Genomic DNA, 16,273 nt, shown 5'->3' with positions numbered 1-16,273 from the left:
ATATAAATGATACGGAGAAAAGGAAAGAGATGGTGTTTGCTGAACTGTAGTAATGAGGTGAAGACACTGAAAATGGATTCAGGAGTCATTGCACTTTGCTTTGACTCTTTTTGTTTCCCCAGTCCCTTAGTTCAGTTTACTGATGATGCTTTCTGGCAATACTACTCTAACAAGTAAAGTGAAACAAAAAATGTTTTATTTGCAAGTTAGAAACACCCTCTACTCTTACAGGATAAAATTAGTAAAACCAGACACTTGTGACCATAAGAAAGCTGGGGACAGACATTTCAGTAGGACCTTTAGTGATAGGACAAGTGGTAATGGCTTTAAACTGAAAGAGGGTAGGTTTAGAAGAGATAATGAAGCAACTTTTTACGATGAGGGTGGTCGAAATGCTGGCACAGGTTGCTCAGAGAGGTGACAGATGCTCCATCCCTGGAAACATTCAAGGTCAGATTGGACAGAGGTCTGAGCAACCTAATCTAGTTGAAGATGTCCCCAATTGCAGCAGGGGGGTTGACTAGGTGGTCTTTAAGGCTCCCTTCCAACTCAAATCATATTCTTTGATTCCATAGCTTCTCAGAAGAGAACTGTACTCAGTATACATAACTAGAAAGATAATGTGAACCCATATAATCTGCATTCAGAAATACAGATCATGAAAAATGTTCTAATAGTTTATGCTTAGCAGTTGGGACTCAGAGTATAACACTACAAAGTGATTGTTTCAGCCTGAGTTACACTACAGCTTTTCTTTGACTAAGGATTTCTCTGATATTTTTCATCAGGGCTTTTCATGAGATATAACACCAGACCCTGCTATTAGTCCCTTGAGGGCTTCTATCTAGGAGGGGTATTAACATGGCCCTTCTCTCAGCTATTTCAATCAGTAACAATCCTTGAAGTTCCCTGCAATGCCAGAGGTAAGGTGTAAGTCAGTCTGTAGGTACGATGTACAAAGCATTCTTAAAGAAAACTGAAACCCTGGGGGAAAGAATGAATGTACTAAAATGCTTGTTTATTCCCAGTCCACTTCTGGGACACCCCTTGGAAATTTTAGGCAACTACCTGGATGAAAGGATTCATCCCACTGAAACCCACAAATGTAGAACCCAGAGCCTACGAGACTGATTTTAGGTGTAAAGAAACCAAGCTCCCCCCCGACTTAGTGTTAAAGATTTGGTGCAGTCCAAATACTGAAACCTGACGTGACAACAGCCTTTGGTGAAGAACCAGCCACCCATCTAACCAGATTGTTCCTTAGGAGCATGACCCTGGTTTGGGCAACAGAAAAGTTGAAAAGCCAGAGAAATCCTAGCTACCTGTGAATAAACAAATGCAGACTGAGACTGCAGTTTATCTGTTCTAGTATTCATTCATATTTTCACATGTGGAGAAATTTCATTTCTAAAACAGTTTTATCACTCGTAGCCACAGCTAAAGCAAAAAAAGAGAGATAAAAAACACTACTGCTGAGGACAAGCAAAGCAAGTGTTGTGGGTTTTGTCTGGAAGAAAACACATGTCTTTATTTCTGCAGGTGCAGGATTTAAATGGCTCTGTACGTCCTGGCTTTGCTCATACTGCAGTGAAATGAGAAAATTTTGTTATGATCACTGGATCTTGGGACTGGAAGAAACAATGGATCATTCACTCTATCTTGTTGACCTGAGGCAGAACAAACTATAGTTGCATGGCTAACAAATGACTGTCTCGCACACCTGGATATTTCCCATACTACAGAGCTGGTGACCTGCCTGGTAATCAATCAGATCATGAGCCTCACTCTTCCTAAATCCAATCCCAATCTTGTTTATCATAATTTATCTATTAAATTTGGTTTCACACCCTCCCTAAGGAGGACACAGAGCAAACTCACTCTTCAAAGATGAGAAGGCAAGAAGACTTTTACTAGGGGCCCATAACCCCCCTCTAAGGCTTTGGTATTTCAGATCACTCACTCTTTCCTCTAAGGATCGGCTTTCTAAATCTGTCATCATTTTTACTGCTTTCCCCTGGAGTCCCTCCAACTGGCCTACACCCTTCTTGAAGTGGAAAGCTCAAAGGTTTACCTGTGAAGGATGAAAGGATTGCTCACATGTGTTATAAACCATGCCTCAATTTGTAAATCCCAATATACTATTGAATGTTTCATCACAGTATGATGTGTAAAAGATAAGAAGCTTCAGCTAACAAAGTTCTAGATGCTCTTCTATGGGATTCTTTTCCCATAAGCACTATTTAATAGATTGTTTCATTATTTCTGCTGAAAATACTTGGCAGTTGTCCCTGCTGAATTACGCCTCTTTTTCAGACCACTTTCAATGTTAAACCCTCTCAGCATATAGTGTCATTTGAGAAAAATGTGAAAAAGAGTTGCAAAAGAGGAGTGTGGCATCCTCTGGTAATCACTACTCTTCAGAGTTTTTCTAGGTGCTTACAAAGAGATTTCCTACTTGTTCCAGTATTCCTCTGGGGTTCTGAAAGCAAACTGATTACCTTATAGTCCCTTGGCTCCTCTTATACACTTCAATATGAATGAGTTTTCTGCTTACCCTTTCCAGTTTCTCATTTCACGTTCTCCACACAGATGTTTAAAACCAAACATTGTCAGCACTGGGATTTCATCAGCTAAGTTTTATTGGTCTGGGATCAAGACCATCAGGTCATGCAAGTATAAAATATCTAACTTCCTTACATGCTATCAGGCTTGTTCCTTCTTCATTCCAGGCAGAGGTCTTGTCCCTCTGCTGATGGATTTAATCGTGGTAGCAGCTGTATCACAGATGACCTTTCTGTTAACACTGATGCCAGCAAAAGGACTGGCATTTTTTTATGTCTTTCCTTGAAAGCACCTATCATCTCAACATCTCTCTGTAACTACAAAGTACATCTCTAAGCTACAATTACTCCACTGCATCACAGAAGGATGTGATTTGCTGTAACAGCATTTAAAAGCATTATTTAAAAATAACTCTTAGAAAATTTGCCTATGGCATTTGATAATCATTAGAATTTAGAAATAAGACACATGTGACCTACAGACTAGGGATAAGATTTACCCCTGGCCTACCATTTACCTGTGTTATTTTTTTCAGCTACAGTATATAAAATGTAAATATGCCACCACTAAAAACCTTGACTAAATTATTTGCTGTAACTTTATGTTTCCTCATTTCAGGCCTCTCTTTGTTGGGATGGTTAGCATGTCTTTCTATTCATGTCATAAGACATCCCACACATTGTTTTGCATAAGAAACCAAACAAAACCCAAAAAACACAGTTTGGGGGGTAGGGGGGAAACTACTTGCAAGTCCTTATTTGCAAACATCACTTTCCAAAAAAAAAATAGTCAAACCCGCCTTGATATTGTTCTTCTAGCTTATGCAACATATCTTTCATCATATCCTAGAGACACTTTGTGTCATTATATCCTTTTTTATGCCTCATTCAGCTCTAAGATCTTGCTTTGCAACTGTTTCTCCTATCAGAGATAATGACTGGACAAAATTCTTTCTAAACAATCTAAAAGCAGGCTTCTTATTTGTTCCTATAAATCACTGCTCAAAATTCAGAACATCCCGGGTAATGAACACAGAGCCTTGTGCTCATGGGATACACTGGATATATTAGCTAGTGTTCCTGGTTTAATAGGAAATGAGCCACTAAAGACATCAGCATTAAGCTGTCTCCTTGCCTTTATGAAGTCAGCCAAAATGCAACCTGGAAGAGGTCACAGGAACTTTTTTCTGTCTACCAAGAACACCAAATGCTCATGTTGAGAAAAACAAATCCCCTTGCCATTGTCCCAAGTGGTGGAACTTCTGAATGAAAACATCTCAAATGAGTCTCTGCAAGAAAAGGAAAAGAAGTGGTACCCTCTCACAAATCACAGGGCTTCACTGCTGACTTGAAGAAGGGTTGAAGAGCAGCTGTGTGTCAAAGAGCACAAGTCTTTGGCACAGCAAGACTATTTTGCTTCTTCAAGTAACTTCATCTCACTGTATCTGCAATATAGGAATCTTTGATACATTCCAAAACAGCTGCCTTTGTACTTGGCACTGATCTGACACATGCAGTACCAGAGTGTTTGTGCACTGGAGTCCCAGAGCTGGGACTCCTTGGTCTCATACCTTACGATACACAATTGGAAAGTAGGGTCATCTGCACAGACCATGTGTTACACAGCAAATGGCAAAGGACACCTCTTTCCATCTAAACTGCAAAAGAAAGGTTGCTGTTTCTAGGAATACTAATATAATATTTCAAGAAACACATAAGGAAAAAAACAAACCCTAATTGATGAAGGAAAAGCAGTTTTTCAAAGCTTTTGGACAAATGGTCTAAAATAAGAAATGGTAAGTTAAAGCCAAAATACGTATTTTTGTCAAGTGTTAACACCTGGTTACCACCTTTAGCTGTTACCAAAAAAGAACCCAATTTGCGTTGTTTCTTTTGTTTTCATTAAAGGTAACTACAATTTTAGCTAGAATTCAGAATACTGAAAGCAAAATGAGGATGACAGACCTGCAAAAAGGACTAGAATATAGTATTGGAAATAGTCAGATGCATGACTAGTCGCAATTAGTCACTTCGGTGTCTGTCTTCTGACTGTCTTTAAATGTTCAGAGACGCTTTAATGTAACACCTTCCTCTTTCCCTGCTAGTGGAAACAAAGGATTAATATTGACTGCTGAGAATGTATTCTTAAATAGGCTGTGAACTGATATTTTATTTACCATATTACCTAAATCTTTAAAGCTTCATCCAGCTTTGTCACTCCACCATGATCAGAATTTCTAATGCCTTCCTCAGAAGACTTAAAATATCATCTGCCTGTTTTTAGTATTCCAGAAAAAAAAATGAGACAAGAACACAGGAAAACATCAACAGCTACAGCTCCCCAGGCTATAAAACATGATTAAATACAATTTATTCTTTGAAAGGTGCTTTTCATGGCCCAGCACTATTTTGTTGATGAGTGAGACAGCAGATTTCTTAAGAAAGATCTGGACATGTGACAAACCATCAAGAAGACGGAACTTGCTATGTAGATAATTAACTGAACAATAAAGGATGAAATCACTGCTCTCTATTTTCACCTGATTAATTTGCACATTGCTATTTGAAAAAGGATAAAGCTCTGCAAAGAAGCAAGGATAAGGATTTTCAAATTAGTTGCAAATGACACATATCGTGTCAATGAACGTATTCTAGGTGGGATGCAAAATCCTTAATGTTTTCTTCTGCTGAATCAGGATGTCACATCAGGCTCACAGCAATTGCTGTTGCATAATTATTTATTCAAGCGGTGAAAGATCAAGCGCGATCATTCCTCAAAACGCACCTGAGGAATTTAAAGCAAGGAACATACAGGTAGAGAAAAAAAGGACAATAAAACTGCCACTCCCTAGGAAATTCTCACTCCTCCACTGAGAAAACATACAAAAACATGTTGGCCTCTTGTCTACAGCAGGGGTTCTTTCCACACTCAGCCCAACAGCTTAGCAAGTGACGCCATTCTCCTTCCTCATCTTTTGATTTATTGTGTATCTGGAAATACTGATGAGACAACACTCTGCTACACCGTCTGATGCATCTCCTCCCTCTCTTGTGCTGGCTTGATGAAAACAGCCATGGTAAACATAATGAAAGGGATCTCCTGCAACTCCCCTTTAACTCTTACACAGCACTCCATGGGGAGGAAAATGGTGAAACTACTCCCTGATCCAGAAATTTATAATCTAAAGGAAAAAAAGGAGTACAAAGGCATGTTATAATAACAAAATGATGAGACTTACTGTAATTATATTTGGTCAGGAGAGGAAAATAGAGTTGGAAAAGAAGTTGGCTGAGATGCATTGGGAATTTGTACAGCACTTGTCATAGACCAAGTGTGGTGGAGACACATCCTTGGGATTTTTAAAAATGCCATAGAAAAAGGCAGCAGTGTAAAATGGCATCCCAAAGCAAAGACATCACAGTTCTTATGAGCCCAAGAGAAAAGATATTCCAAGAAACTTTCCAGCAGTGCTCCAGAGATCATTACGAGGCTGGGAAATCCATTTGGTAAGCAACTTCCTTTGAAGCATTTCCACAAGGATGGGTACAACAAATATAGAGTTTTTAAATGGTCTTGCTTTATTCCCACTCAGAAGCAAGCCAGATGAGCCAAACCTGGAGAGCCATCCATGACCTGTCCAACAGCTGAGCACAGATATTAAAAGCCCTTTCCCTCTGTATAGGTAGAAGTGGACAAAGGAAAGAAAATGTAACCTAGTGAGTCACACAGCTTGTTTCGCAGCAAAAGTCACAGAAGTAACTTTAACTACAGCAAAAGGGTTGACAACTTATGCAAGTGAGTGATAGAAAACAGGGTCACACTGGTCCACCATATCACTTGCTGTCTCTAGTTGGAGATGAAACAATCTAGGTAACTGTGTGAGAATACAAATTTCCTACCTAATTCAGAAAGGACAAGCACAAAAGTTTTTGTCAATTGAAATGTCAATCGTCTACTTAGCTCCAAAGATATCTGAATTTGGTCTGACATGACAATGACTTCATAACCACCACTTTCTGCTATTTAACTGCAATTGAAACAAAGAAGATGACAGATTTACTTACTTTCTCCACTGAAGAGGAAAAGAAACTACCCAAAGCTTATTTTTCTTGAAGCAAAATCTTCAGCTTTTTTGGTATCTAAACCTACCTGCACATCTTCCCCTGTGCTGCTGCTTTTCTCAATCGCAGCCACAGTTCATTAAGATGAATCATGTTCTGCTGAAGCTGCCTCATCAGTAAGTATTGCTGAAGCAGTTTGGTAATGATCTTAATGTGTAGTGCTGGATTTTTATAGCCATCTCAATTGGCTATTAAAATACAGCACCGCACTTGGAAATTGCAACTGCACCACTTCAGAAATAGTTAGCATGATGGAGCTGCGGAAAGCACTCTTCATTTCAGTGGAAACCTCACTCTTTGTGAATGACTTCTGGAAACTGATACTTAAAATCTACTATGAGATTAGATGTTCGTTGTGTGTATTAACCCAGGGTTCTTAGAACTGCTTGGAGAGTTCTTAAGAACTGAATGGTTTCAAGGGAAAAGAACACAAAACAAATATATGTATATAAAATTTCTGCACAGTCTTTCAAGTAATTTTGTTTATTCCTTTACTGCTAATGGAAATGACAATGAAAAGAGGGAATTTAGAATTATCATGAAAATACAAGACTTCAAGCAAGTGAGATCCTGCAGCTCACAGGATAGCTCTAGTTTTAGGTGAGACAACCAATGAGATGGACAGCTTCTGAGTTCCATTTGAAATGATCCTTGTTGATCTGGAAAATCATTACTTTATCAATTGACTAATTATCTCCAAAAGAGGTTGCATTTGGTCTGATACGACAATAATTTGATACTACCTCCTCCTGCTATTTAACTGCAATTGTAACAAACCCCAAGATTTACTTTATTTCTCCACTAAAGAGAAAAAGATAATAGCCAAAGCCTGAAATACTAGAACTGAAGTGCCACTCTAATAACGATAACTGTTATTGTGTGAGATGACAACAAATAAGTCCTGCTTTTATTCAGGAATGGAAGGAACCACTCTACAGAATGCGTAGTTTTTAAGGAATATTTCGCATGTCGTAATTTATACAAATATGATGGCAAGTCTGTAGTGACCAAAGGCAGATAAAACATTTAATGTTTTACTTGTGCCATAAGGCAGAATATTAAAATAGCAGTTGTATGCAGATATCATCACTTATATTAAAGAACAAGTTCCTCAGCCTGTGAAATATGAAGGTGCAGCCATAACCTACTGCTTTTTCTCCGTCACGTATTGGCAACTCTCATATGTCAAAATACTTCTGGAAAACAGCAAAGGCTTTTAAAGCACTATCACAGAGCTTTCTCATTTTATGAGTTTCAAGAGAGTACAATTTTCATGCCACAAAGTATGCAGATACTCATATATTCTTACATTAAACTTCCCTTCAGGGAAGTCGTGCCTTTAGCGATGTTAACTTATGAATGATGGTTTTGAATCACTACCTTAAAATTGGAAAACTAAGTATTAGTGCTTGATAGAGCACTTTCTGCTAATTGGATGAGAAGTGAGTTCCCTTCAAGCAAAAGCATCTCACAAAAAAATGGTATTATAGCTTCAGTTGTGGTGGTTTTCTATTTCTACCTGTAGTAAGTGATAGTGTGTTACAGTCATATGAAGTGAAGCACTCAAATTACAGTTCAGAACCTATATAGTTTGTTAAATCTAGGTTTGGGACAGTTTGCTGGCTTTTTCATTTTTCTACAGCTCTTTTTTAAGTTGCCCCATTTTGCTCTGTTTTAAATCAGGCTACACAATAAAGCTCACAGCACAGAAGGAGAACACTGAAAAACAGAAATGAATTCACTGCTGATGAGATCATAAGACTGAAATTCTTAAAACACCATAAGAAAAGGTTTAATGTTTTGTTCAAACCATGAAAAAACTTTTGCTGAAGACACTTTGGAGCTATAAATAAACATTTCTCAACATGAAATACAAAAATGGTTTGAAGGTTTCAAGTGATCCTAAATTAACAAAATGTTTGCCAAACTTGCCATAAACCCCCCTCTCCCCAAACACTAAAGTTTGCTATGAAGTAGTTAGTGTCCCTTAGGTTAAATAGGCAGGTATAGTAGTAGCAGTGATAGCTATAGTGATAAAAAAATACATCAGTCTGAGGCAAGCACTTGCAATCAGTTATTAAACAGCAAGATCTGAAAGCTTTCAGTGCTCCCTGAAATTGAAAAGGAAATAATTGGGGTTCTTTGTCTCCAAAACCTCCCTCTTTCCTTTTAAGTTCTCCAGATACTACCTGAGATAAAAAGGTAACCTTTGGATTTGTTGTAGTAGGCAAAGATGGTAAGATTTCTCCTTTCCTTTTTGAGAGCAGCACTTGTGAAAGTTACTCCCCACCCCCATTCTGCTGTTCTGAATTGAACACTTTCTTTTTTTTTTGGCAGACATTTAAAAATATACCTTGTTCCACTGTATTTTTTTGACAGTTTCAGTTGTCACTGCAAGCTGGGTGCTATCTATGTAACAGAACAAAAGATTTTTCCAATAAAGCCATCAATCCAAACTAAAATATGTCAACTTCTATGAAACAGAAGTATGAACTTCTATGAAACTATAGACAATAAGGGAGCAGAGAACATTCCAGTAACAACTCAAGGTAAGTCTATAGTGAAATCATACCTTATATTGATGATGAAAGTCTGCATCTTCTCAAGAAAATTCCATAGCTAACCAAAAATATTGTACTTAAAACATACGGATTCTTTTCTCAGTATAGGAAGAAAGCTTCATTACTACTCAGTGACTTTATTCAGTGTCATCAAGAAAAAACAAATAGTTATGTGAAAAGGAAATATACCACGTGCTGCACAGTCGCTTCAGTCCAGCACAGAAAACAATGAAATGGAAACTCTGGAACTGGTTATGCCCAATGACTTCATCTAACATTTAGATGGATATACATAATAATAGTAAAAAAAAAGAAAAGCATGTTACACCCTTTGTATTCATCCCATCTTATTTTGGAGTGTTTTACTGAGATGCCCCATTTAGGAGCTTTATCTCTGCTAAAGGAGAAGAAAATTATTCAGAGTGATGCAAAACTGGCTGAGCAATGCACCAGTTTCTAGCTTAGATTCCCCAAACACAATAACAGTCCGAATAGACTAAATAGAAAGTCCTGACATATCAGGACCATAGCCCTAATTCTGAGTGCAGGAAAGAGTAGAGGAATAAGTGCCCCTAAATATCTTTTCTAAAGTACCCAGAAGTGGGTGGATGAACCTGATCTGAATGACAGTGACACAGGAATGACAAAAAAAAGCATGCTTACAGACAACAGCAAAGAGACATAGTTGCTGATCTGTCCAGAGCCTTTCTGCCCAATATACAGTGAAGAAAAGGGCAGCTCTTATCCATCACTGCAAGATTCCAACACAGTTCAAGTATTGTAATGATAGCTAGGATTGAATTACCATGACAAGTGTGGGAAATTGATCCTATTTCTTTATATTGTACTTTTTTTGGGGGTGCTTTTAAGTCTGCCATATCTACTCCCACATTTCCTGGCACTCAGCTTTTCTGCCTCTCACACCCAAAACTTCATTTCTGCAGACATTACATTGCCAATAGAATTGAGGTCAGAAGTTTACCATGTGATCCTACACTGCTGTAGTTACAGGGATAATTATTTTCTGCCCTTTTTTTTTCCCCTGTATATAATACCAGAGCTTAAATTATCGGTTAGGTACTGGCAGATAAAACATTACACAACCTCTGTATTTGAGTTTCTGACTGCCAGAAATTTTCCACAGTGGTAGAAAACCATTTTTCTGTCTGAGTCTTTAAAAAATTAAAATTAAAACCAATAAAGTTTAATTTCTATATCTAAATTTTCATCAAGGATACTACTCTACACTTCTGGTTTTGGAAAAAGTAGATTTGCCATGTGATAGGACAGCATTAAAACCCCAGAGGGCAGTGGAATTCCTTTGGTTTAAAATGCTGCAGTCAAATGCAGTTGAATGGGTTTAAGCACTGTAGTCTCCAATAGTGACTGAAGTTTGTAATTCACTGCTCATACACAGTTCTTTGCAGGAAGAAGCTAATACAGAAGTTATATTACACAGCCAAGCACCACCATTAAATTGCTTTGTTTTGAATGCCTGCATGTTTGTTCCCCAGGAATAAATACTGCAGTGCGCACAATCCATTCTTATTACTGATGGTCTCATTATGCTTCAATACAGAGCAAGAAAAGCGTGTCACTTAAGGACAGGATTTCAGTAGTGCCTAAATCCTATTGATTTTCAATAAGAAAGCTCCACTCTATATCCTTCCTCTGGTATAGCCCCCAGCTACTGCAAAGGCACTGGATGGGAAAACCTGCAGTGCCTTGATGGGGCCTGAAATAAAATACCCACTGTTTACTACTAAATACTAAGCAAAGCCAAACAGTGAATCGCTACAATTGTAAGTCTCACTGTAGCGACGTACAAGACCTCTACAAAAGACAATCTCCTGAGCATGTGAAAGAGGAAGTTCCTGCAATGATCCCAGTTAGCAATTACCTTCAAGACAGACTGTAGACATCAGCCAATATGATCAATGAAGTCTGGCAAACTGATTAAGGCACAGCCTTAAATATGCAGCCACAGCTGTCTTTGAAACCTTGACTGTTCTATTATACAGCTTATTTCTGTCCTTGTTTACCTCTTTTCCCCAAAAGTCACCTTAAAGAGTTATAAGAATTATATGACCTTCTAGCACATATAATGCTAGGACAGTTTTCCATGAAGTAGCAGGAACAGGGACCACTTGGCAGCACATTACCATGGCCTTATCCCTGTCATATGCTCAAAGCCATTGCTACACAATGCATATTTAACTTCTGTTCAAAATAGATTTGCAAAATTAACCTACGTCTTTCATATGGTGGTCGCTAGCCAGAAAAAAATAACATCCAGTTAAGAAAAATCTAACCTTTATGGACTCAAAGCTTGTATTTCAAGCTTTATATTTAAGTTCAGTCTGAATACCTCAGATGAAACTGAAAGACTATATAAAAAGCCTTGAAAATTTACTTCTTTATCACCTTCAAGTGCTGAAACGTATGATGTACTATGCAAACACAGGCAAGTAGTGATCTCTGAATTTACATGGTATTATGGAAGCCAAGACTTGCTTTCATGTGGTAAATTCTCAACACAGCAAGGAATGAACTCAGTATATACTGAGTTATATACTGACAGAGGCAGACAGGAAAATAACCAACTGAAAAGGTAATTGCTTCTCCAAGTTCAGTATGGAGCAGCCTTCTTGTCTAAAAAAACAGTCTCACTTTCCTTATTTGCCTTGTGAGTAGGAAAGAAGGAAAGGTGTGGGAGTTACCATGTCCTGCTCCGGACACCAAAACATCCCAATTTCACTCTGAGAAGTAAGAAACACTGTGTATATAAATACTAAGTTGTTCTTGCACTGTGTAGTAATGGTGTGAAAGAGCAGTTCAGACATAAATCACCTGAAATGTGTACAGATAAGCATCACAGGAGTGACTAGCACTGAAACCCACAGCCAAGATTCACAGGTTTTAGTACCAACTTCAGCCACGAGTTTGATGCCTCTCTACAGAGAGTTTATTTTTAATTCAGGATTTTGAAGAATTCAAGGGAAAACTGCTATAGACATAAAATGAGTATTGGTAAGATTTCCAACCAAACTGTAGCCTATTTTCTTTCATTCTGTTTTTTAAAATCTATGGAATATAGAAAGCATATAAGGGTATGCTTCCTTGTTGCTTAATTTATAAAGATAAATAGAAAACCTGGATTTGCAAAGAAATAGCCCATCAGCTTTTCTTTTTTTCATCCAAGTTCCAAATGAAGTTATTTCTATAATATTGAAGTGAATTTTTTTAAAAAACTATTCAGCTTAACAATAAAATTCACTGTGGCAAATATCTGTAGTAAACTTAATGTAGGAATATAGCTGTGTAACAACGTCTGTAGCACTAAGCGGCAAACCATCTTTAGCTTGTCATAAAAGGTACTTTTCTAGTTATTCACTTTCTTTTATGGAAATAAATGTGAAAATAAATAGTTTCAGGCATGCAATGAAAATAAACACGATGCAAAACCATTATTAGATAATCCCTGCCTCTTGTCCACTTCCACGATGAAGCAAATAATTGGTCACAGTGAATAACTTTTACTGTTTCATCACCACCTGAAGGGAAATGTTTAGTTTCTTTAGCCTTAGGTTACTCAAATGATTATCACAGCACACACTGAGTTTAATTCCATATCTTTAAAAACCCTGCTGCCTGTCTGAGTTCATACAGGTACAAAATATCTCTATTAGAAAGTCAATTTAACACTGCAATTGGCTATGAGAATCCAGACTTCCGGGGGTTTACCCTCAGATGCATGTTTAAATCTACTATTTGCCAAGAGCAGAGGATGATGAATACACTGCTGTGTCAAATAACCATGATATATGTACATAGAAGAAGTACAGTGCAACACTGAAAGCCGTGCACTGTCTTTGCTTATGATGAATGGATAATCTCAATGGTTCCATGTGTATTAGAAATAAATATACTCAATTACTGGTATAAAAAGTATGCAGAAGCATCCTGTAATATTCACATGAGATGAGAAGCAAGGGAAACCACTGAAACAACAGCTACAGGTTACTCACTGTTGATAAAACAGGTTGAATAATCTCATGGGTATGGCATAGACTGAGACATACGGATTTCCCCATTTAACGTATATAACTTTAATTTAAAGACTTATGAAATAATCAGTATGGATACAAAAATTACCGCTGTTCATCCTATTCAGATAGAATGAACACAGTACTGTGAAAATAACCATTTTCTTTGCCCAGAAATTAGCTATGAAGAAAAACACAGTAGCCAGAGGGAAATTTCAGGTAGGAAAACCAATAAAATTACATTTGTTAAATGTAACATTCTATAAATAAAAACTTTCCTTTTTCAAAAGGAAAGGAGAAAATCCAATATTCATAATTTGTACTAATGATTCTAGAAAAGAATTTGGGTTTGTTTGTTGTTTGGTGGTGTTTTTCTTTCTGTAACCAGAAGGTTCTGCTGGAAGTGATAAAGCTGATTTAGACTAGCGAAAGTTTCATGCTAGACTTCCACGTAAAATTCTCCTACATAATGCACAAGTTAGTATTCCTGTCTTCTTGTTCCAAAGAAAACTGTGCAAGAAACCAACAACATGAAATAGAAAGGATAAATTGGATAATCATGAGGACTTCTAAAAAAAAAAGAGAGAATTCGGAAACTGTATTCAATGGCACCTTAAATGAAAGTCAGAGGTCTCAGTAGAGGAACTTTAGAGGAAATATGCATGCAGCCAATGTAAAGCATAGCATCTCTTCATCTTGCATTTCTTCAGGAGATAATGAGCCATCTCATAATAAAAATCAAATTAAAGAAATCACAACTCCTTCAATTTCTTTATATTTCAGGAAGAGACATGAAACCATAAATTCTCATTCTACAAGCCTAAGTGAACTGCAGTATTTCACAGGCTAACTAGTTAAGAAATCAACAAATTCAGATGATATTTGAGCTGAAGAGAGGTTAAGCATCAAGTTTAAAATGGATGTCTTTTCATTTTCGCATTTACCTTTAGGTCCCTTGAACAACTTGATCTCTACCACGGTCTCCAGAATAGGCCTTCTTCGACGAACGTACAGTCGTACTATGGAGCCAGCCTCTTTTAGGGCCTCCACGGCTTTGCTGTGTGAGACTTCTGACACGTCGACCTCATTCACTCGCAAGATGCAATCGTTGACCCTACAAGAAAAGCAAAGAACCATAGGTACTAAATGCTTCAATTGTTATTTTGGACCAAACACAGGTTTTTTGTCACTAGTGCTGTAAAATAGAGCACACTCCATTGAGAAGCCTGCCAGCTGCCAGACTTGATGCAATGTGCTTCATCAGCAGTGAGATAGAACCAGAACACTTAGTCCCTCCAAAAAACATTCCTGATTCAAACTGAAGTCTACCTAACCACCCACGCCTGCCATCCTCCTTCATAAATCGGGGTTGGATCCACTAGAGTGGTACAAATGAGTAATAAACAACTTGTCTTTACAGACTTCATTAAAAAAACCTTTTTTTCTTAACAAAATAATCAAGTTATAAGCTTCATGCTTCATTCTATTACTACGGCAGTTACTCTTAAAGGAAATAAGTTGATTTAATTTAATACAGAGAGACCAGCAATTGTTCCAGTACCTCCTTAAATCTCTCATATTTCTTCATCAGAGCCAAAGAATTCTAAGTTGTCAAAGAAAAAAAGCTGTCCTACAAAAAGCAGACAATTTAAAAGAGAATGTTTCATGCTAAATAATTTGAGTAAATGTCATTCTTTATGTTTTCACCACTAACTACAGACTCCAGGATCTGTTGTATGGTAATAGCATCTATTTTTCATAGACTACTAATAAAATTCCCTCATATTCTTACTTTGGGAATTTACTATATTATCTAAGGATGAACTAATACATTCACCCTCAAAAATGTCCTGGTTAAATGGAGCATTATTCTCCTTGCCTGACAGATATGTCCAAGTTAGAAAGCAAATCTACATTGAGAGCAGTAAAATCCATCTCCAAAGCAGCGGTCTAATGACTTAACTGCTTGGCCATCCTTTCTCTGCAAATGAGGGTAACTGAGAAGTCAAATTCCAAAGAATTAGATGAATTGAGATGCCACTGTTCTTGTGAAGTACATTTATGATGAAGAGGCTTCTAAGTATTTTGCTTACAGAAGAAAAAAGGCATATGTAAATTAATGTGTTCTTCTGCATATCTGAAAGGACAATCAGTAAAGAAAATATTGGTTGCTAAAAATATTCCCATTTCAGCTACGTTTCTATAGATAAAGATCAACTATCAAATGTGTCCTCTTTGCAGCAAAAGAACACTTGAGCTGGGCATTGCTCAGGAGTCTTAGCACATGAAAGAACAACCTCTACCAAAAGTTTATCTGAACTCTGAGAGTTTAGGATGGATTTTTGTTATGTTCTTGTGCTGCTGGTTTTGTTTTGAGGCAAAACAATAGAAAGACCACAACTATTTGAAACCAAGGACCTTCTCTGTTATCAGCCTTTTGAAAGGATATTTGCAGGGGAAAATGGTGATAGCAGCTTTTATCTGATAATTGGTTGAACTTGGAAGGGACACAAAATGGATACGTCCCTTCTTATAAAAAGTACTGTATTGCAAAGTTTCCAGTTTTCATTCAATGGTTAGTTTTGGTGCTTGCTTTCAATGCCAGAAGTATTAATTTTCCAAGTGTTTAATTGTGCGGTTTGGATGTAAAATTAATAAGTGCTCTAAAGTGTTTCATTCTTTAGAATGTATCCAGCTAGTTCTTCCCACTCAGAAAGACAGTAATTAAGTCTAAGCTGCTATTCAATTAATATTACTATATACTTGATTCTTGTCAAATTTATGACTTACTTTTGCCATATATGAAATACAATTGGCTACACCATGCGTAGTGAATAAACTGTAGGAGTCTAACCATTGGATGGTTATGAAGGTAAAAACATGGAAAAAGATTAAAAAAACAGTAAAAAGGAGGATTACATTTCTTTTATTTTCATATACTCTGTGCCCTGCACTGATGAACACTGGTATCGCTAGATCCTAT

The 16,273-nt window shown here is 37.3% G+C and overlaps 1 protein-coding gene across 36 annotated transcripts in view; it reads right to left on the bottom strand.

The window, feature by feature from the left end:
- The window catches only part of DLG2 (discs large MAGUK scaffold protein 2), a 1,003,655-nt gene that overhangs the window by 293,386 nt on the left and 693,996 nt on the right, over nt 1-16,273 (bottom strand). For all 36 annotated transcript variants that reach the window (XM_062639108.1, XM_062639096.1, XM_062639094.1 and 33 more), the window contains one exon: nt 14,235-14,404. In XM_062639108.1, the coding sequence (XP_062495092.1) occupies nt 14,235-14,404 (170 nt within the window). The remainder of the gene's footprint in view (nt 1-14,234; nt 14,405-16,273) is intronic.

The sequence above is a fragment of the Pezoporus occidentalis genome, unplaced genomic scaffold (assembly GCF_034315485.1).
Source record: "Pezoporus occidentalis ecotype Australia unplaced genomic scaffold, CSIRO_AGI_Poc_V1 ctg6, whole genome shotgun sequence".
NCBI lineage: Eukaryota > Metazoa > Chordata > Aves > Psittaciformes > Psittacidae > Pezoporus > Pezoporus occidentalis.
Note: the sequence above shows the minus strand (reverse complement) of the source record. Positions and strands in the feature narration are given on the sequence as shown.